General features: G+C 34.8%; 1 protein-coding gene across 1 annotated transcript; it reads right to left on the reverse strand.

Moving 5' to 3' along the window:
• Positions 1-6,139: 6,139 nt before the first annotated feature.
• LOC140782730 (DExH-box ATP-dependent RNA helicase DExH3-like) lies at positions 6,140-22,027 on the reverse strand. The gene is made up of 19 exons (XM_073129461.1): positions 21,507-22,027; positions 19,529-19,683; positions 19,359-19,446; positions 18,929-19,174; positions 17,191-17,286; positions 15,828-16,016; positions 15,526-15,685; positions 15,296-15,426; positions 12,591-12,758; positions 12,244-12,516; positions 10,653-10,847; positions 10,253-10,456; positions 9,961-10,030; positions 9,710-9,858; positions 8,707-9,015; positions 8,241-8,300; positions 7,951-8,103; positions 7,738-7,848; positions 6,140-7,184 (listed from the first exon to the last, which is right to left on the reverse strand). Exons 1-19 carry the CDS (start codon positions 21,906-21,908, stop codon positions 6,738-6,740), a joined length of 3,606 nt encoding a protein of 1,201 aa, XP_072985562.1. The 5' UTR covers positions 21,909-22,027; the 3' UTR covers positions 6,140-6,737.
• Between the last annotated feature and the right edge of the window lie 1,008 nt (positions 22,028-23,035).

Consider the following 23,035-nt stretch of genomic DNA (forward strand, 5'->3'; position numbering starts at 1 on the left):
AATAGTCTCAGTGTAGATCGCCCTATGACTTCACTGGTGACTTAAGTTTATCTGAAAATCTAGGGAACAAACTTATTTGAGATCATTATGGTGTTTTTCTTAGGTGACTCTGACATGGTTATGAAATAGTCTTAGATTAAATCAGAAAATTTTATGTGGTAATTTTAATATCTCTCAATAGTTAGAGAAAATGATATAGTGTGTTTAATACTTAGTGACACTTGCTAGCGACTTAATCGGATTAGCTATGAGCAAAAGATCCAAGCATTATCTCGAGAGTGACTTTTAATTAACGTAGAACCATCAACACATGCCTAAAATAAGAAATGTGATATTTATTGAGATTGAAAAGTTCCTATAATGAAATTTGAGCATAACAATCAGCCTGTCATTTGCATTATTACATTATTATTATTTTTATATTTCATGTTATGATATTATAATTAATTGCTGAGTTTTGATTTCATGTTTTACAAATTCCAAGTTTTACTAGGTTTTGGGTGGATTCACCCACTGAGCCGAAGATATTAGCTCATAAAACTCTCTTAATATTTCAAGTATTAGTTAGCACGACGAAAGAACATGGTGCACCAAAACTCATTTTTCACTTAAGATTTAGTATTTCCTTTAGTTGCATTAGTTATTTTAAAAATATTATTCATCTAACTTGAGCATCATTATTTCCTTGAGAACCGTTATTTATTTGACTTGGGAGTTATAATTTTCATTGAGTTCTTCTATATTTGTGAATTTTCAAAAAATAAACGTTAAATTTTTGCATGTCTCAATTTTACTAGGGTACATGGTAGGTTATGATTTTAATTTCGAATCGTGACACCGTTGATCTAAACAACTTTATTTAATTAAAAAGGTAAAAAGAATGAGGGTACTTGTGGAATATTATTTTATTTTTTCGTATGGATAGGGTCAGAGAGAGAGACATAGTCTAAATAGATGGGATAACAGAGGCAGACCATAAAATCGTCCTATCTTTCCACGCCTCTGACACCAAACAGTGCTCACTCTGAGATTCTGACCCTTTCTACAGGTCTCAAATCTGCGCAAGAACTACACCAATAAAAAATATATAGCTTCCCTTCCATAGATACCCTTCCATGCATAAGTTAAAAAGGTTTTCAAGCAAAGCTAATTACTAATACTCGTGAAGTTTCTCCCAAGGTTGGTAGTATTAAAATAGTTTGTGGAGATTCTCCCAATGTATTTATATCCAGCATCAGGTAAAGTGTATTTATGTTTCATATTATGTTAATATCACTATTTACATGAGCATTCATCTTAGCAGAAGGTTAGGCAATTCCAGGACAGTGACCACCATACAAAATTGTCTTTTACAAAAGCTATTTCATTATGAAACTCTACGGGTGAGTATATACGAGATAGAAATATATATTATTTATCTATACATCTATAAAACACAATCAAATAAGATATCACTATTAACACTAGCTGTCGAGTAGATAGTTAACAGCATTCACGTTCCGTCTATACACCAGCAGTCAGAGCTTTCTTCTTAATCATCTCTCTCTCTTTATAGATAAGCTCTCAAGGTATCTCAGGCTTTAGAATTACTTTTTCTCTTTTAAGTGATGCCAATGAAGCTGTGAATGGACTCTCAAATATCATAAAAATAACTAATAACCAATACAGACTTCTTTTCTTTATTTTTCTCAAAAATTCTTAAAAGATTATAGCAGGCTAAGAAGAGTCCAAAATTCGTACAGTGGTCCAATTTCTCTTTTTCCTTTTGGGGCTGCCAGCTGCCTAAAAAATTGGCAATATAAGTGGAGCATGGATTGTTCACAGTGGTGCTGAGCAGATCTATAAATAGAAAAAGGTCAAAAATTGGGATTACCTTTTATAATAAATGACAATGGAAATTAATTAATTAGAATTTTTTATTTAAAAAAAAATTAAGATCGAGTATCTAAAATTTAAGAAGGTTTGAATATGACAAGACGAAAGGGCCCCCATATAGTAGTAATGCCGGATGTTTGCCAGCCTAATTATAGGATAATAAAGTCTCTCGATTACTCTTATGGTTCTCTTGGATTAAAAATCTGATCCCCGGATTATGAGTTTTTGACTATTTTAAATCGGCTCCTAAGTTTTTTAATATATCTAGTTTATTTTTAAATTAAATACGAGAGTATTTATATTTGGAAACCATTGACTAAGTCAGCCGCTTTGATAGAAAGATTTTAAATTTCTGAAAATTTTGCTCTTTTTTATAAAGAAATTTGTACATAAATTGCTTTTCGATTACTTATACAGACATTTTAAAAAAACAATTACTATAGACTTGGCAAATTTTTCTAGAGGATTTAAAATTTTAATATATATCAGCAATTCATATTGGGGAGAACTAATATGATCAAAAGACTTAAGATATTGGCTTCTTTTTTTTCCCTCTCTTTTCCCCTTTTTCTGTGTGTGTGTGTGTGTGCCTATTTTTATTATAAATAGGGGCATCCAGAATTGCTTTAGAAACTGATGCTTACAAGAGAATTAAGTACAACAAGTTAAAGTTTACAGGTACACTTAGATTTAGGACCCAGTTTAGGGGATAAAATGTACTTTTAACTCTTTTTTGTCTAGTGTGTAATATGACTATTAATGATTTAATTTTGGGTGCACCTCACTTTCCTAAATAAATAAATAATAAGCATATCCTCAATTAAGGCTACCAAGCTGGTGCTTAAATAGTTATTCAGTAACACCAATTTAGCTAGGATACCATTAAATTTCTGCATCTCTTTATATGAATAAGTTAAGTATTCCCTGATTTTAGTTCTACCAGTATCTATTATCATTGTGTCTAATGATGGGTCCTTTTTAACCTGGGATGTACACACCATTTAGCCTAGTAGATGGTGGCCCTTATTATCAAAAATAACCACACTGTCAAACTAATTCTTTCAGACAAATCTTCAAAGTTCTGAAATCAAAATTCAGAATCAAAATTGGAGGAAAAATCTAAATTTGAAGATCTGGTGAGGAGTCCTAATCTCTGTGTTACTGTGCACAAAGATATGGCTACTGTTGTGAGAATCCTTGCCCTCTTTTCTATGCAGGCAGGAAGGAAGGAGCTCCAGATAGTCTATTTTCTCCTTTTAAATTCAGAATTATAGACTTTGGAGCTCACCCTTCCAAATTCAAAGCGCTTGAGCATAGTGTATAAGATATGCATATAAAATTTGAAAATTTATCAAAAATATTATGCCCCTGTTATCATTCGCATATATATGGATATTTATAAGTAGATCCTACATTTTACTTAAAAGGAATTTTGTTAATACGTAACATCTTACTTTTTAACAAAATTATGATTTACATCTTATATTTTCACTATTTGCAGATTGAGTATCTATGATTTAATGAAAATATGTAGAAAAACTTTTGGGTCAGATCTAGACTAACACCTTAAAAATATTCCGTTAAGTAGAAATATTTTATTTCTAAAATAACTAAAATGCCTTTAGTATGACTTGGTTGAGGATATTTTTATAATTGTTTTAATATAGTTGATTTAGTCTGGATTTAGTTAAATTTAACTAATAGATCTAACCTATACATATTCATTAAATTATAAAGCTCGATTTGTAAATAATAAAAATATAAAGTGTAAATTATAATTTTGCTAAAAGACAAAGTATTATATGCAAATTTCTCTTACTTAAAATGCCTTAAAATTTTCTTGCCATTAGTTTTCTCGCTGATCAATTCCTTAAAATTTTTAATATCTTTCAATAACCTTAAATCAGTTTTTTTAGATTAAGATACAAATAAATTGAGCTAGATTTTAACGTAAAAAAAGGGAGTCTATTGTAGATATTTTAATTTTTCTAATTCTAAAAAGTAACAAAATATTCTCTATTATGTTAGCTATTGTTATGAAAACTATAGAGAGTTAAAATAATAAATATCTATATTCTAGAGTGGGAATAATAGTAAAAGTAAAATAAATAAATAACAGAACCTTAAAAATATGAGCCACTTCTTCAAACAGTACTCTACCCTCATGTATTGATTCTAACAAGGATTTTAAACTTTTACTAAGGTGAGAATTATGTGGTGATAGGTTGATAGAACTCTACCAAATGACTGCATTTGTGAATTAATGCCTACAATTAAGTGATGTTACAGCAATATAGCTGCCTTAAACTACCAAGAGTAGAGACTAAATGACATATATTTTCTTCTTAGGAGAAGAAACGTCGTATAAACCGAAATATTAATATGTTGGCAAAACTCGAGAGTGTTAAAATATAAAATATAAAGAAAAAAACTATAACAGTTTAACTTTTAAGAGTAGTTGCTAATAAAACCAGTGAGACTTATTTGTTATTTAAAATATAAAACCTCTGATAAGATTAGATGGTTGGTTGTAGTGACTGTAAATAATAGGGTGATAGTAGTGACTGGCAAAAAAAAGCTATTAATGAAATATTCCCAATTTTGTGAGGAAAGGGACAGAAAAGAGACCGGCAAAAAGAGTGTCTAGAGACAAAGCTATCGACAACATTTACGTGATAACGGCAACAATAACCTACGAAGGAGTGTTAGGGTCCCCATGACTATGAACATGATAAAAAAACAATGGAATATTCATCTTACTAAAAGTAGGTAAGGTAGTGATTTTGCTCTCTCACTCGCAATTGATTTCTATTACTGCCCATTTTACCATGGCATTCTTGGAAGGAAACACATGGTAGATGAAAGTTTTAGTAAAATTCCACAAAGTTTGTAAATATATCAAGCTTGAGTGAGCTGGCTCTTGCTCAGGATCAACTTAAAATTACTTTCAAACTTAAACTATAAATTAGGCTCAACTCAAGTGAAACTGAACTCAAGCCTGAGATTGAGGATAAACCGAGCTAGTCCTAGTTGAACTGAGCATATGTTCAAGCTGAGCCAAGCCGAGCCCCCTATATTAAGCCCGTCACTGAATCTTTGAGCCGAGCCTAAGTGAGTCTGCTCTGACTTAGGCTTAGCAAGAAATTTATTTGAGTCCAAAGTATTACTTAGACTTCGTTCAGCTACGCGCGAACCGAGCTGCTTTGCCACCCCTACCTACTCCACCCCTACCTACTCCCGTTTGGCAATTATTACAAAACAACATATTTTTTTATTATCCAAAAAAATAAAGTACAAAAATTAATATCACATCTACCTACTTAATTCCTGTAGGATGAAAGAAGGCCATAAAAAAGGAGTTCCATTATTGATCAAAAAGAGTATCTTGCTCACTAGATGCTTCCTGTTCCTAATATATCCAAAGCAGACAACCACAACACTAGCAAGAAAATTCTCAGGAAGTGAGATGAGATATGCTTCTTACTGCTTAGGAAAGGAAGAATCTGATGAACTTTGTAGTACATAAAATGGTGTCCTGGACCATCAACCATGATACAACAACCGAACTCGAGCCGGCTGTCAGACAGAGACAACCACAGCCTGGAAATAAAACTCATGGACCATTGGATATAAATAAGCCATTGGAGTCGTAATGGAGGACCGCGGCTGGGCTGGCGGAAAAATAATTGTCCACTCAAATTTCAATGATCTCTTCTGGTGGCCCTCTCGAGTAGTAGTTTCCATTGATCCATGCGTGATCGATTTTTTACTCGTTGCATGGTACACTGCTGACCGTATATGTCCATCCAACTTGCATTCTATGCCATACAACATGCGATTCACACTTGAGAATTTACAAACAATAGGTGAAACACACAGTTGATAATTGAATGGGCATGCAGCATCTCCAGGTGCAGGTGAAGGTGAATATGTGGAGGTTTACTTCGTCTTGTCAGAAGATGTAGTAGGCCTGGGACTTTTACCGACATAAAAGATGTAGAAGAGTTTGACAGAAATGGAGGAAAGTAAACAACCTACTATTTGCTCTTCCCATTCACTGTAAGAGGCTGAATGAAATGTACGATTTATCCCTTGTGGTTAGGTCTTAATTGATTTCACTCCTCTATAATTTTATTTATATTATTTTATTATAGTCTAAGTGCAACCGATAACATCTTTATAATATTTAACTAAATTATATGTCAAATTTAAATATACTCATTAGATATAAAATTATAGAAAATTGAATAAACTTTCCGACACATTTTAAATAATGCAGATTGAATTTCATAGGACAAAAATAATATAAAGTATTTACAACAACACTATACTGGAGAATTATTTCTGATACCGCTTGTGAGTAGGTATATACAAAGAAGATGATTACACCTTGTCCTTTATCTCTCTCTCTCAAAAATGAGGGGGCAAAAAAGAGAGCAGATTATACATTGAACAGTTCATGTCAAGGATATATACAAGGGATTATGTCAGTCCGTCCTCATGATTCTGTCAACTTCCTAATCTAAGAGAACCAGTACTGTCCAGTGCAACAGCTCTTATCTTTCCTGCTCACCAATACTACGAGCAAACTCCAATGCCCTCTAACATTGCAGGTGCAAAAACAAACTCATTTCTATGAGCTATCTAGCGCTTCTTGACCTTTCTACAGATTTCCAATTCTTGATGGCAAATAATGTGTTATAAATGCTCTGGCTAAACATATTGTTGGGAGACCTGAAATTCGTCTTCTGAATCTCAGTCTTTCTAAATGGAAAAACTAGAAAATAAGAAAATAAAAACTAACTAAAATCTAACTTCTGATATCAACAACAAGGTCAATTTCGAATTTTCAATGCTTCTTATCAAGTCCTGTGATGCTTTTTCCTGCGAACATTAAGTAGGGTCGGCATGTGATCATCATCTTGCGAGCTTGGAGAGGTCTCACCCATGAGCCACTCCAGTGCTTCAGCTGCCGCTTCCTTCTCTGCAAGCTTCTTGTTGTTGCAAGGCTGCCCAACAAATTGCATGCTGTTAAATTCAACCATTGCTCTAAACTGGTTGGTTTTGAGCTGCTTCGTCTTGTAAATCGGATTGTTATGGCCAGCTCTAGTTAGCAGTGTCTGAAGCTGGCTCTTGGGGTTATCACCTCCGACACAAGATCTTGTAGGAAGCAGCGACTTCACTTTCTTAGGTTTTAGCTCCTGGCGACCAAAGACAAATTGGCCACTGCATGGATCCTCTGTGACTAGTAGACGAATGGCTGATAGGAGTTCTTCACTGTTTTGGACGTCCATTCTAGGATTTTGAAGCTGTTGTCAGGAACATAAACCAGAGACAGGTCATTCATTACTCATTAGACTCCATTAAGGTTACAAATAGTAGAGCCAGAGTAGAATTTAACATATACGTACATTGAAGTGGAACAGTAAACTAGCTAGATGCAACTGCATGAATTTTCTATGACATCGGATATTCTCAACTTGGACTTTCATATAAAATGAGTATAACAATTAAAATTTTAGTTTAAATGCATTGATAGATCAACTATGTAATATTGCAGAGGTGCTCATTGTGAGTATCCTGTTCCATTTTCTAAGAAGAGTAGACAAATGTACAGCTTTCAATGCAATCTCTGAGGATAATCAAATTCAGTTCTCCTTTCTGTGGCAAACACGAGAGGATCGACAATCATTCCTTTGCAATCATATATAGGACAACTATCATAATTTAAGGAAAATCAACAACCAAACTTCTTGTGATAACAAACAAAACAACATCTTTTAGTTATTAATCTCCACCTTATTGTTAAGTAGCCTAGACCAGGAAGTTCTTGCTTATAGGTCACACTGAAGGATCACTTACTTTATGGTGGATTAGGTCCTCCAGCTCTCTCTTAAGGTTCAGATATGTAAATGCTAGATCAGCTTTCATAAAGAACTCCAAGTAACCCCCGAACATTTTCAAGTGTCCATCCTACAAAAGATGAAAAAGATCGCATAACAAATCATAAGATGCAAATAGGAGATAGACTTGCATGTTCAGATTTATTGATGTTAGCCAGCAAACAAAACTTACTAAGCCCCCTTGTGAGATGTTTCCTCCAAAGAGCATCAGCACAGAATCTGATACTGCTGTGGAGTCACGAAGAAACACCGAATTTACCTTCACCTTCTCATTAAATACTAACCATGGGTATGGTATCTTAGCCTCCCGACCATTGACAGAATTCTGAGCAACAGGAGCAAAATGAACAGGACTATTACCAAAATGGGAAATAAGTCACATTAAATAGAAAAGAGTTTAATTCACTGCAGGTATCATGGAATTAAGACTACACATAAATATAAATTAGGAAATCCACTTACTGAGTAAAGCATGACTTGCCCGTCCTCCATTGTCTTCAAAGATATGGACTTTTCCTTATTCTATGCAGCAGCAACAGAGTCAATTAGTTTCTTATGGATAACAAAGTCAAGAAAAGATGTTGCGCTTTAACACTGCCATTAGCATTAACTTAACAGTTCTAATTGACCAGTCAACTGCATCACTGACAACTCTGGCTTCGTAGGAATTGAAGATGGCTGGGTAATAAATTATGAAAACAAAATGCTGAGAAATCCTCCATACTGAATGACTGAAAATAGGTTCAGTATATTTGAAAATTCAACTTGAAAATAGAACCAGTGACTCTAAATACATCATACTGGATAACTAAATTGATTCATTATGTTTGATCAACTAACCGGGAATTGACATGATAAAAGGTATTAAGGTCTCAATGTCTAGAACTTGTGGACAACATGAAAATGATAGTGATTAAACACAACTCACCACAACTGAGCAAACTCCAGGATACAGGCCTGCACATATAACTGCCCGGATGAGATTCTCATCACGACTCCACTTGTTGCACACACTGAAATTCTCATCAACCAAGCCAGTATCCTTCAGCAGAAAGAGAAATTGGTTTCGAAGTGAGTCGATTGCCTTTAATGTCTGAGCTGAAAGAAAATTCCTCCAGCAATACTCATATCCAGAATGCTCTCTTTCAGAATCCTTCCATCCTTCATATGCTCGAATCAAAGCAAGATGGTCACTGTAATCTCCGCAAGAGAACTGTGCTTTTGCAGAATCTGCAAGCTGCACAGGGAAAGCTGCATTATTAAGGAACTACAATTGAATACATTAACAGACTGAAATGGACTAAATAATTTGTCAATAGAGTAGTAAATTCTGAAAGTTTAGAGACTAAAGATTTCTTGTTCATAAAGTCACACAATACAATTCCTAGTTAAGGTTCATATAATATTAAATTCCTAGAAATTCAAGTGTCACAATGCAAGAATCATTAATGACTGAAAAATAAATGCATCAAACATTAACAAGTGATTTCAGATGAATCATTTGATACTTTAATTGATGCCGCACAATTAAGGATTAGCACAGTTTAATGGTAGCAACAGAATCTTTCAAAAAGAGATCTGACTGGAACTGAAATCAATAAATACCCTTGACACCTCCACTATGAAGTCAGTGGAGGAATTTTAAGGTCTGGTCGTACTTCCCAGCAGTAAATTGAACGCATGAATGTGTTTGGTTCCATGACTCTGTATGTTTCTTATTGGTCAAAGTAAAGGATAATTGCCAGGAAAGGAATAAGTGAATAACCAAAGCTTTGGAAAGAAAGATATCAAATTTATCAGAATTCCCTATTCTTTAATAATGATGTTGCTGCCAAGTGGCAATTTTCCTACTAGAAAGATAGCTAAGAGATCATTACACTGTGTGGCAAGAGATGAAAATCAGAGCACTTTACTCATAAGATTTTACTTACATCCTTCTTATCATATGGAGCCAAAAATGGATCCCTGACACTGAGACCAGCAACAACTGTCAATACAGGATCAAGACAATTGAATATAGCCCCAAAAATAAGCATCTTTCCTAATTTTGGTTCCACCGGAAGCATTGACAAGTGGCTACCTGTCAACAGAGTCGAATAGTTGAAATTACAGTTGACTGCACTGCCTTAAAAAGCTACTGCAAGGATGAATTAAAAGCTATCTTGAAAAAGGGAATCTGTACCTAGGAGAGTTAATTCTTCTTTCTCGTCCAGTGCTCCAATTACTTTTAGATATTCAATGGCATTCTCTACCTGCAATATAAGTACAGAGAGTAATTTTACAATAAGCTAACAACAGTACATTATTGAGATTATTAAGGTAGAATAAGACAGGTAAAGATAAATAAGAAGCCAGATCATGAGATACACTGGTAAAACATTGACAGGCTACATATTTAAATAATTTGCTACCAGTAAAATGAATATGTAAAATCAATGAATAGAAGTACAAAAAAATTGTCCAGCCGAGGATACCGATAGTGGTTCTGGTGATTGTAAAGCTCTGGATAATAACTCTGAGATGCTTCCAAGCCGTAAACTTTTTATTTGCAAGCAAAGAGATTGTAATGGTGTTCTTAGAAGCTCTGGCAACTGGTAATCAGCAAACACATCATATACACATCGTGGATAAAGATGGTAACATTCCCCTGGCTGGACACGACCAGCTCTTCCTCTTCTCTATATGACCATATAGAAGAAAAAAATACTTTTTATGTATCAAAAAAAATTTGCAGAACTAAGGTGACTGGAAAAAAAACCTATGAAACTAATATATTTCAGAAAATCAGATAACAATAAGCAGCCTGTAATTATCTTCCAGTTAGTTGGTCTGCCATAACTATGGAAAAGATGAGTGGCATAATATATTTCTTACTTGTCGTGCAGAAGCCTTAGATATCCATGTAGGAAGCAAACAAGGAGTGTTGTTTAGGGCATCATAAGATGTCTCTTTTGCCTTTCCACAGTCAACAACAAACACCACATCGTTGATTGTAATACTAGTCTCAGCCAAGTTCGTTGCAAGAACAATTTTCCTTGCAGCATTTTCAGGCTTGTTGAATATTAGTTTCTGCATTCCAGAAAATAAGAAAAAAAATCTCAGAAACATGGACATAAAATGCAAGCAGAAAAAGGTAAAGGAGAAAAAGTAAAAGAACACAACAGTAAGGTGATAGTGATATAAGTTCTGGGGATAGTGTTTGCACAAAAAGGAAGCTTTAGGCTGAGGGAAATTAGCATACAAACACTTGCAACAAACCTGAAAGTACTCAAAATAAAATCTAGTAGAGAGCCTTATCATAATCACTTTCAACTGTACACCAAAACAATGTTTAAACAGGCACTTCTCTAGCCAATGTCTATGTATAGTTAAGAAATAAGCCATATAAATAGATTTCTTTCAATATTTATTCAATATGTATAAATGTCAAATTCATCTTAGCTAAATTCATATAATGGTGTAATCTTGTATTGACGAAAAAGATTCAGCAGCTTAATGCACATTGAGTTGAGTCAGCTCAATGTATAGAAGTTAGAACAATCTATTAATGACCTCTCTCGCATCTGGATTTCTGATTTGAACTACTTTCACATGGAGCATAGGCAAGGAAAGTCACCCATATTTTTCCTTATTTTCATACTTATATAGGAAAACACATACATGTTATTTTGCTGTGTTTTAAGGTAGTTCCTGTTAAAAGATCTTGTCCAGATGGAGTTGAAAAGAATCAACTACAGAGTTCTGAGGATGACTCTTAAATTTGAGAATGAAAATTATAAAAACTGAATATAAAGATTCTCCACAATAGATGATTGATCAGCCGATATCTTGTTATCCAAGAGTTCTGCTGCTCATGAGGTAGTAAGATAAGCAAACAATAGTAGTACCCACCAGTGGATTTGTATTTCTTTTTTATGATATATGTTGAATAATGGATTCCATCATACATGGTAATTTTAATTCGCATAGTAAATTGCATATCACAGGTTCACGAGATTCCCACAAGAATAGTCAGCATGCAAAATACATGGCTGAAGTACCAAAGTTAAGAAGCAAACACTCACCTAACCTTCAAATTAGCAGCAAAACAAATCTAGCAATGAATAGAGCTAAATAAAATGCTAGAAGACTCCACTAAAAGAATTTGCATTAAACCAATTTGTGTAAGAAACAAAAAGAAAAGTTGACTCAGTTTTACTTCTATGAGTCCTCATCTTGTCCACAATATAAGTTGGATTTATCTCATAGTCAGAATGCTTTGGCACTATTTAGGACTTGCACTAAATTTGAGAAACAATGTTACACTGGCATAACTAACAAATATTAGCATTCTCATCAGAATCCAAGTTCAAAAGCAATTATGAAAAAGCAGAACAGAAAGTGTTTCTGATGGAGCTTGACCAAGGCTAATAACTCGAGAATCAGATCGGATAAGCGGAGAAGATGAGAAGTTAGAATATCATACCTGTTCTGAGCTAGCCATGGAACCATGACATGCAAGAAGCAAAACTTTGGTGGGATCTCCAAGAAAGGGATTATCTTGCAGCTGCTCTTTCAGAGAATTAATGTCATCCCACCCAGTCATGAACACTAAAACTGCACCAGGTCTTTCTTTTTGGCATATATGACATAAGACACTCTCTATTAAGTTGAAGCCAATTGAATCAGGATTCCAACATGATAATGATTCGCGAGTTCTTAAACTATACTCCCTAAAGTCAGCTGCTTCCAGTGCATCCTGTTTAATCAAAGTTAATAAGAAATAAAATCTTTTATGCAAGGTCAATTTGGGAGAAGCTAGAATTCCCATACCTCAACAACAGAGGCAATTTGGCTCTTCCTCTTCCTCAGAGCTTGCTTTTGCATTTTCCATGATTTTTCTTGTCCATAGTCATCAATCTGATTGTATGGTGTCAATCTATGCCCAGTCATTTCCAGGACATTTTCCAGAAAATGAATACGAACAGGGTATGTAAAACCCTACATAAAAATCAGGAAAAAGATAAGTCAAATATCTTGTCTCAGAGCAATAGTTCATGTACTATATACAACAAAACAAAGGGAATGCAACTCGGCTCAAGAATGAAACTTTTCTATTACATGTGCACCAAGGAAAAAAGGGAGAGAACATTGAATAAAATTATAAATAAGTTCTGTGGAAAAGGCAAACTCCTTCATGAACAATAAGGCTGATCTAAGGCAATTTAGATGATCAAAGCATCTTCACTAAAAGGTAAAACACAAACTGGTGTTACCATATTATCTCCGGATAAGGAACTATCTTAACTTTCCAAGTCAGGAGGTACCACATACATAGGCGGCAAGAAATGGCATGCCCCTGTGACAAATAGCACGTGATAGTTTGGAACCTTGTTGGCTTGGGTTTACACACAACACATACGGCCAGCATGGAGTTGGCTTGGTTGGGCATGGGTAGCTAAAGTGGTGTATGAAGATACAATCCATGTATTGGTGCCAATAATTTAATTGCATGACACATATCGATCAATGTAGACTTTGCCGACCGACACAACAATACATACTTAGGTGCCTCCAATTATGGGTCTTCTTATCTTTTCTCTTTGCTGGTGCACTTTCTCCAAAAGCCATTTTCTTCTTTAATGGGAACTATAAGAAATTGTCAGCTACCTATCCTCCTACAGATGTACATCGGTTAGATCCTACATAAGCAACCAAGCAATTGCATCCCCTAGTTTCAAGGTTACATCAAAAAGACTTCTAAAGCATAATTTCACTTTCATTAACATTTTATCCTCTTTAATAGAATTATTTAGACTATGTGACATTAAAAGATTCAAAGATAAATCTTGGATGTAAGAGGAAACGGTACCTAAGTATATGAACTATTAAACTCCGTTATTGAACCAAATATACTTGCATTCCACCTTCCTAGATAATCATTCTTGACAAAGAGAATTGTTACATTAGGACCATATGACATTCATTCTATTGCTTCTTTTACCAATTTCTTTCATCCTGAGAAGATACAGTCAGCCATTGTCTAGGCAAGACACATTGATGCTTAGGCTTGCTAAGGAAGCACGACTAGAAGAGTACAATATATGACTCTTTCCAATAACAATTCTTCCTAAACAACTGAATTGAGGAATCTCTTTCCAACAATTACATATAGTTATTTCACTTAACTACTTATACATAAGCACCAAGTGCTAGGAAACTATCTTATCTTAATGACTGGTAATAACATATTGACACTGCATCTGAGGATCAGCAAACAAGAGCTAAATGTTTTCTTGTATTTAACTGTATTTGTTTATCTAATAGCTGCATTCAAAACTCGAAGAAAGAACCTACCTATCAATCTTGTGTAAAGCATGCTGAGTTGGAGGGGAGGACCCCTTTGCTAACCAATTCTATCAAACAGTACCAGATACTAGACTTGATAAGACACTACATGTCCATTTATTTTGAGCTCTGAGATACAAACCTCTTCTTGAATTTAAGACAGAGTCCTCTGATTGCCAAGATGACGAATTATCCAAATAAAAAAGATCAAAAACATAGAATGCTTTAACATGTGCCAATATTAATGTACTATCTAAAGACATGAAGAATAAAACCACAGAAGCATGTGCTGATATGCTTATGGGTATACAATAAAACCTACTGAAGCTTATATTTCAAGTGCATTTCTAAAACACAGTTGAAGATCACCACTCTAGAACTTAATACGATATTAGTCAATTAAAATCACTTGATCTACCGTATAAAGATATCCAGGACCTACAGTAATATGGTTTGTCTTTTATGTACTACAATAAAATGCAACGAATGTCATTTCTTCTTTCAAAGAAATATGCTATGAGAGTATCAATTTCCAATCTGATTTCTCGTCAACAGTTTTTGATTTCAACAATTTCAAAAGCATGGCCTCTCCCTTCCTCAAAATGTCCACTGCATTATCAATTTTATATTTATCATCTATGCTTGTGTCTTTCTCCGACATATAAATAATATCTTTCTATAGTATGACACTGTCACATGGAAAACATAACAGAAGTAATTTCACACTTGGAAGTAGTCTATAGTCTATCTGCATTCACAACCCATCAAATATCCCTCCCTCCTTATAGCTCTTCTAGTTAAAAATAAAAAATAAAACTGGCATGAACTTCTAACGAGCCACCTGGCCCCTTCCATAGAGCAATATCATGGCACCATCCAATTAGGTAGATGTAATATGCAATATTGCAATACCATACAGTGCACAACTTATGAATGACAGAGGATCCAAATAAATCATTAAATACTTAAATCATGGTATCTTACTGATTTGAGATATGACATCTCACGATCAAGCGTAATCATATAGTAAATTGATTAGAGACTAAGTCAAACAGAATAAAGATAAATGAAAGAACTTATGACAGAAGAATCAGGCTTAACTTATGGAATATTTAAGTAACAAAAATAAAGGGCAGCATATAGACAATAAGACTGGTATTGCTTTCAGAAATCTAGACCAATGTGCTTACAGGTATGTGTATCATTGGAGCCCCGCCAAAGTAGGAAGAGAATAGCTCAGCATTGAGGGTTGCACTCATCAATACTAGCCTAAGTTCAGGCCGACGTTGAAGGAGGTCCTTTAGGACAATGAGAAGGAAATCTGGCAACAAGTCAAAATAATAGATCAACTTCACTCTCCTGAAAATTAAGATCTAGCTTCACATCGTAACAGCGATGTATTATGAAGGAACAGAAGCACCTTCATTCATGCCACGTTCATGGATTTCATCTACAATAACATGTGTTATGCCTTTCAAGTTTCTGTCCACTAGCAATCTCCTTAACAGGATTCCTGTAGTACAGAATAGTAGGCGAGTATCTCTCCCTTTCATACCTTCTAGGCGAACTTTATAGCCAACCTATAAAAATTCATTCCCACAAGGTGCATTGAATAACCAGAAACCATACAAAGGGCATTGGACAGAACATAATTTGTTATACCCAAACTAAAAGTGAAAAATACATGACCTTCGAAGCCATTTAAGGATAAAAGAAACTGACCGATTCACCCAACTTTTCTCCTCTTTCAGCTGCAACTCTTTCAGATACAGCCATAGCAGATATTCGTCTAGGCTGAGTACAGATAATATTACAGGTAGCTCCACGAGCAGCATCTATCTCAGACTCTAAAATGTACTGAGGAAGTTGAGTTGTCTTTCCACAGCCTGTTTCACCTGAAACAACAACAACCTGTACCATCAAAATAGAAATGATTAATACTTTAATAATTGACAAGACCAAAGTTGCTCTAAAAACTCAGTATCAGAAAAAAAAAAGAGGATACATCAACTGCAACTTTATAAGAAGGGGGGAAGAACATGTAATGCAAGCAACAAAATGCTAGACCCTGCATCTTCATGAGTATGAAAAAAAGGAATACTTGCATAGACAGAAGAAACATTCATAATTAAATATTAACAGCCAAGACAAATAACTATCAACAGGCAGGAGACATCTCCTAGATAGCAAGACCAAACACTCACTACCTTATAGATGAATTTTGTACTATGGACTTCAATTTACATATTTCTGCTATATGAGACTGAAAATTCTGAACTAGGATGTATTCAGTCTTTCGGATAGGTTGCCACTGAGAATTTAATGCATGATAGAGTCATATAGTAACAGTGGCCCTAGATAATCTAGTCATTCTATTGCATATCTTTTAGCACAAGATCTTGTCCATAACTCTAATTACTCTGGATTTAATATAAAAAACATGTGGTTGACATTGAAAAGCTAAGAAGCAACAAAAGTATATCATAAATGATGCTTATATAAAAAACATATTAGCAGCAATAGTTTCAGTCTCAGATCAGGCGAAGCTCTAGAGAGAAATGTATTGTGAAACTTTTCAGAAGAATGCCACAACAGAAATCTTTCCCATGTGGATTGCAGTTTTACATCAGTACCAATCAAAACCAAAATAGTAATATTTGACTCTGAAGAGTTTTGCAAAAAACATTATACAACTAACAAAGACAAGCAGTGAACAACAATTATACATTTAGGATAACCACATTTGTCAACACAGAGTCAAAAATATTTTAAGAGTCCAAAAGAAGAAGAAATAACCCAACAAAAATAGTGATAATATGCACTTGCATCAGGTGGAAAGCATGCTTAATGCTTTTAACTGATCATAATTTCATCAACAGCATTGATGCAATAACTTCATGCTACAATAGTTAATGCATCGAATGTGGGGGATTACAATTCTATAAAGATTTGGATACAACTTATCATGTGTAACAGTAGATATAGATTCTACTATCTAATGACGAATAAATCTATCTACTTGTAAGATTCTAAAAGCATTGTTGCAAATTAAAAGACAGTTGACATGATTCGTCAAAACAAATACCTGATTTTGAGATATAGCAGCTAAAAGTGCCTCTCTTTCTTTGTAAGCAGGAAGACTTCTTCGAAATTCTATCATCCTTTGACCATCTGGTGATTCCTACAGAAGTCAAATTTGTCAAAAGCTGCATGGTTTAATTAGGGTGGTTGCTAATGAACAGATACACTTGAGCATTCAAATATTCAATTATGTCAGAAGTTAATTCTGCCAATACTATGAAAGGCAAAAGGACATTCACAATAACCATGTCAAAAGAAGGTCAACAGTGTTTAGATAATTATAGCAGATAATATCGATGAGTACCTAGCATTCTATTTAACAAGCCAATTACAAATTTGAATGCAGCATTGACTTACAAAACTTGAATTTCATTAGAAAGAAAATATTTACAAGCACCAGAAAGAAGCAATGAGTTGTAACTAAATTAAGGGATGGATTATAAAAAGCCAAACGTTTATACAGGATCAGCAAGAAATTAGAAGTCTTAATGAACATTGATCTGTAATTCTGCATATTTGATGCAATTCGCCATATAAATTAACATCACCAATATAACTAGCTCGATCTACAAATATTATTGAGTAGTTTACTGATAATCTTCAAGAAGTTCCACAAGAAGTTCCACAAGATGTAAAAGAAAAACAATAATTTGCTAATATCTGAAAACATCAAAAAGTAGAAATGAAGATAAATGTGTCAGTTGAAGGCGTAACCAAACAAGAAAAACCAAGCTAATGTAACTAGCAACAATAAATAATACAACAAGATCTTAGTTTCATGCATTTGCAGACCAGAATTGCATAGACACAAGCAAAAGTGTTGGACTAGGGTGTATCCAATATTGCTTGTGAAGAGGTAAAGGGCAAATCTTATAAGAATTCATGCTTAGTAAATATTAAAATTTTAAAATCAAATTCATTTCAATTTTATAACATGGTAAAAGCACCATACTCTACTAGTCTAGTACTAATAAAAAAAAATCTCCCGCAAAGTGTTTCATATTCTATGATATGTATGATTAGCAAATTGAATTCCTTTCAGATTTACAACATAAAGTATGTGGATATTTTGTCAAAGAAAATATCTACACATTTAATGCCAGCAGATTTACGGCTTTGACAGTTAGAATTATATAGATTTATTCCTTCCTTAATTAGGATATACTAACTGTATGGTATATTTAGATAGATGTATATATGGTAGGGGCTGAATATATTTAGATAGATGTACATAGAGTAAGGGCTAAAAATCAGCTTGTATTTCTTTCCAAAGATAACTTGTAAATCGTCCATATAATGGGAAATTGTCAATGAAGAAACACAGACTATTTTTTAAAAACTCTAAACTGTCATATTTACTTTGAGAAGGCACTGCAAATTCCTTAGCAATATTATAGTTGTATATAATCAGATTCAGCACCGTTGCTATACCCTGTTATCCTTGAGTGCAATATTATGGATCATACACATAATATTGCCACCTAAAATTGACCAATCGGTCAAAGCTATGAAACTCTATGAAAATGCAGAAAGTTTTTCATCTCCACACTCCATCCTCCAACATCATTATCATGGGCATCACGTCAAGGAAGTTGCAAACTATTTGGCCAGAATTAGCTCTTTCCTTTGCCCTGTGATGCATACACAAGTTATGCATATAACAAGACAAAGTTGGATATTAGCCAAATCAATGTAAACCAGCTAGTTGCAGATAGTACTATGCAAATCTAGCTGACATAAACCTGCCAAGACTGTTGCTGACTACGTAGTTGCAAGCTCCTCCTTCTTAGAATCTTCTCCATCACAGCACTAGTGGAAGTGTGCGGGTCTTGCTGCTCAAAGCGGCCTTCATCAGTAGCAAAACTGTCAGAGCTGCTTGATCTTGAAAAGGGAACACTTGGTAAGCTTCCTCTGTTTGTACACTTTCGAGCAAGATACTCTTCAAGCAAAGCATCCACTTCTCTATGCAAACCAACAGGTAAAGACACCTACCAAAAATAGGTTCAGTAACATAAAATAACATATGATGTTATTCCATCATTACTACAACTCCCTCAACCCATAGCATAAGAGAATTCAATAGAGATAACCGTCTTGGAAAAAAAATAAACTGGCAAGAAGCTTGAAAAGAAAACAAAAACATATAAAGTATAAATAGCTGTTTGGAAGTACCTCCCGTTGAGGCCTTCTGTCATCTAAATCTGATCGGTAGTTAGGAAGTGGCACCTTACTGAAAACAACCACCTTCGCATACTGGCGACTGCAAAACAACAATGGTCATGCCTAATATGTGACAAATCTCTGAAAGGATGCTAATATTAGATGAAAGAATGCAAAAGTACCTATATAAGCCCATTCTGTCAGCTAAGGCTGCAAGTTGCTCATAGTCACGTCTATCCTTTCTTTCCCTTGATACCACTTCTTGCTCACTTTCATTACGCAGAAGCATGCTTAGTTTCCATTTCCATTCATCAACATTATCAAGAGTGGAGGAACCCTGATAGATTATTCATACATGAGCGTTAAAAATAAAATAAAAGTACTAGTTTACTCAAAGGTCAAAATCCAATAAATACTAAGTTGGCTCTCATAAATTCTTGTAGTCATTATCATAATCACCATAAATTTGAAAATAATGATGTTTAGGGTCTAGTACTCCAAAGAGTAATTGCATCATATCATTCATATCAAATGGATATTGTTGTTTCTACAGAGGATAACAATTAATATGTGAATCTTGTGTTTGAGGATACTGAGGAAAATAATAACTAGCATATGGATTATGTGATTATTCCAAACAATGAATACTTAATGAACCATAGTTTATTAGAGTTAGCTAGAGTGAGATTTGCATCGCCGGAGTTCGTCGGAGTTCGTTGGAACTAGATCTCTCCGTTAGAAAGTGAGAGTGAGAATAAAAGGAGAAAGGAGTGAAAGAGAGAGAGTGAGAAGAAAAAAGTAAAGAGAGAAAGGGAAAGAACTTGGGGACATCAATAATTGATGTCTTCGGGTCGAATTCGGGTCAGATCCATAATAGATCTAGCCAGTTTGATTAAAACCGGCCGATCTTGATTCGGATAGGGATCAGCTGATCCAACGAACCTTGTATGCACCTAATTACTTTCTACATAATTTTTAATCATCTTAGAAAAAGAAGACATTGAGCAAGCTGCAACCAATCTATGAGAAAACTGATAATTCTACATGACCTACGTTTGAATTTGCTGATCGATATGTTTTGGCATTAATACAAGTAATTATTTTAGTATACTAGTATCTTTATCGTTTATACTTTATTCTCAGTGTGTCACCTAGTATTATGACACCATGAGTTCCTCTAAGCCAATTTGACAGATATGCTAGAAGCATCCCTTGTTCCCTACCAATTTTAACCCTAGCTTGGATTTTTTTTTTTTTTTTTTTTGGTTCATTTCATATTCTGATGGTGTTTGCAACTTTGCATGATCAAACTTAGGTGTTTCATCTAGGTTTCAGAGTATCAAACAGATCTTCAGTAGATGAATTGACTAGTGAAACTTTTAAAATTGCAATATATTTCCATAAAATTCTTCACATGACTTTTGTGTGTTCAGGTATATTGATTTTTGTTAAATGTTGGTGCATTTAATGGCATAAATTAAGTGGAACAGAGGGCACAATTTTACAAAATATAATTTATGCATAAGTAAATTTGGAAAGACAGCCTGCACTATATAAAGGTAACAACCCCAATATCATATCTGAGTAAAGTAGCTAAGTTGATTCAACCATAATTATGCCAAATACATCAACTACCATCACTGATAGAGTGTCATCACCCTAGGACTCCAGAAAACAACAGGAAGATGTCAATACTAGCCGACAGAGTCCGTTTATAAATTGTTTCTCCAGTTAGCTACCTCCAAAAATACCCACGCAATAAGCTAAATAATAACTATTTAGTTTTCTTTGTTCCACCAAAATCAATCGATTGGAGCACTGTAGAACATCTAAGTTAATTCAGAAATGTAGTGTAAGCTATATTAGGTTAACAAAGAAACCCCGATGTTATAACTGGATCAAGTAGCTCACTCGATTTTTTACTTAGAAATGCATCAAAGTTACTGTCAAATACTGGATAAAAAGAATCAGAAAACTACTAGCAGTAATTAAAAAATCAACACAATAAGTGATCACTCTTTTATTCCGAAAAAGAAAAAATCTTATAAATTCATTCCAAAGTGGAAGTATGGAGGAAAGGATTCGTTATCACAATGCCTTGCTACGTCATAAACTTAAGACAAAGCCAAACGTTTTTGCTTAAATTCATCAAAAACCGACCTTCCCAGACGTGGATGAGCGCTCCAAATCCCGATCCGAATCATCCTCCGACCACTCATCGTAAGTGTACCGCGAGTAGTTCGAGCTCTGCTGCCGGAAGCACGGGAATCCGGAAGTGGCGGAAGCCGCATCGGCCGTCGGCGACTGCGGATTCAGCGCAAAGCCGCCCTGGCCGCATCCGTCGCGCCAATCGAATCCGACGGATCGGGCGGAGACGATCACGGAGCGGAGGCGGGGTATGGGCGGCACGTAGACGCCTCCGGCGGGGGAGTTGCCCTTCATCGTCGCGGTGGAGGAGGAGCTAGCGTTAGGGTTTCGAGGAGGTCTGGGGTTAAGGCTAGGGTTTGGGAGGAGACGGGGACGAGCGCGAAGGCGGCCGCGGAGAAGAGCGGCGAAGAGCATGATATGGCTGCTCGCTCACATCACGTGAGCTCGGCGGCCTTTTATATGCCCAAGAACGAGGAGTGGTGGGGGAGATTATTAGTAATTTTAATATTGGATTTTGAAATAGTCTTTTCCCCTTTTCTTTTCTTTTTTTGAAGGTTAAAAAATGGAGGGGAGCGGGGGGGGGAAGGAGGAGTAATGGTGCTGGTGGTAGGATCCGGTGCTTTGGGATGGGGAGGGAAATTGGTGTAGTGGTGAGTAGGATTTGATGACGTGGTATGATTTGAGTGGGGAGAAAGAAGTTTGATATTAGTAATGAGGCTGCCGATGAAACCGTGAATGGTAGTTTTGCCTCTTAATGTGTGGATCTCGTTTTGGAAGTTAACGACACATTTTTTGTGGATAAATCCGACCTAATTTCATTTAGCTTTTCCTAAAAATTTAGCCCGTGTTTTGAGTTGAACTTGGTCAGAGACTCCATACACTAAGTTGAGTAACTAAATTTATTTTAAAAAAATTTGTATAAACACCTTACTTTATAATATAATTATGGTTTACACTCTGTATTTTTATTATCTGTAAATCAAGTCTTAGAATATATGTAAAAATATATCCTGAATTAGATTTGAACTAACACCGTGAGAATATTCTATTAACTAGAGATATTTTATTTCTACAATGACTAAAATATCTTTATTTCTAAAATAACTAAAATACCGACTTGGTTGATGGTATTTTCATAATTTTCTTAATATAGTTAAATTAATTTAAAAATTCAATTAAGTTTAACTAACTGATCTAACAGCATGATGTTTTATGTATATATTCGCTAAATTATAAATTTTGATTTATAAATAATAAATATATAGGACGTAAACTATAATTTTATTAAAAGATAAGGTGTTATATGTAAATTTTCTTTTATTTTATTACTAATCAAATTCACTCCCTAATAAATCAGATTCTAGGTCCATCAAAGATTAATCAAACTGTTCTATCTCTTCTTCCCTACCATTATTGTAACACCCGTGTATAAAATATATATATATATAGCGCACGCGCCATGCACGTGCACTCTAACCGTAGCTTCTTCTTCCTCCTCCCCCACCTCTCGCAGTTAGTTACGAGAGGTGGGAGAGAAGTGC

This window comes from Typha latifolia, chromosome 2 (genome assembly GCF_019914945.1).
Source record: "Typha latifolia isolate L0001 chromosome 2, TyphaL0001v2, whole genome shotgun sequence".
NCBI classification, from domain to species: domain Eukaryota; kingdom Viridiplantae; phylum Streptophyta; class Magnoliopsida; order Poales; family Typhaceae; genus Typha; species Typha latifolia.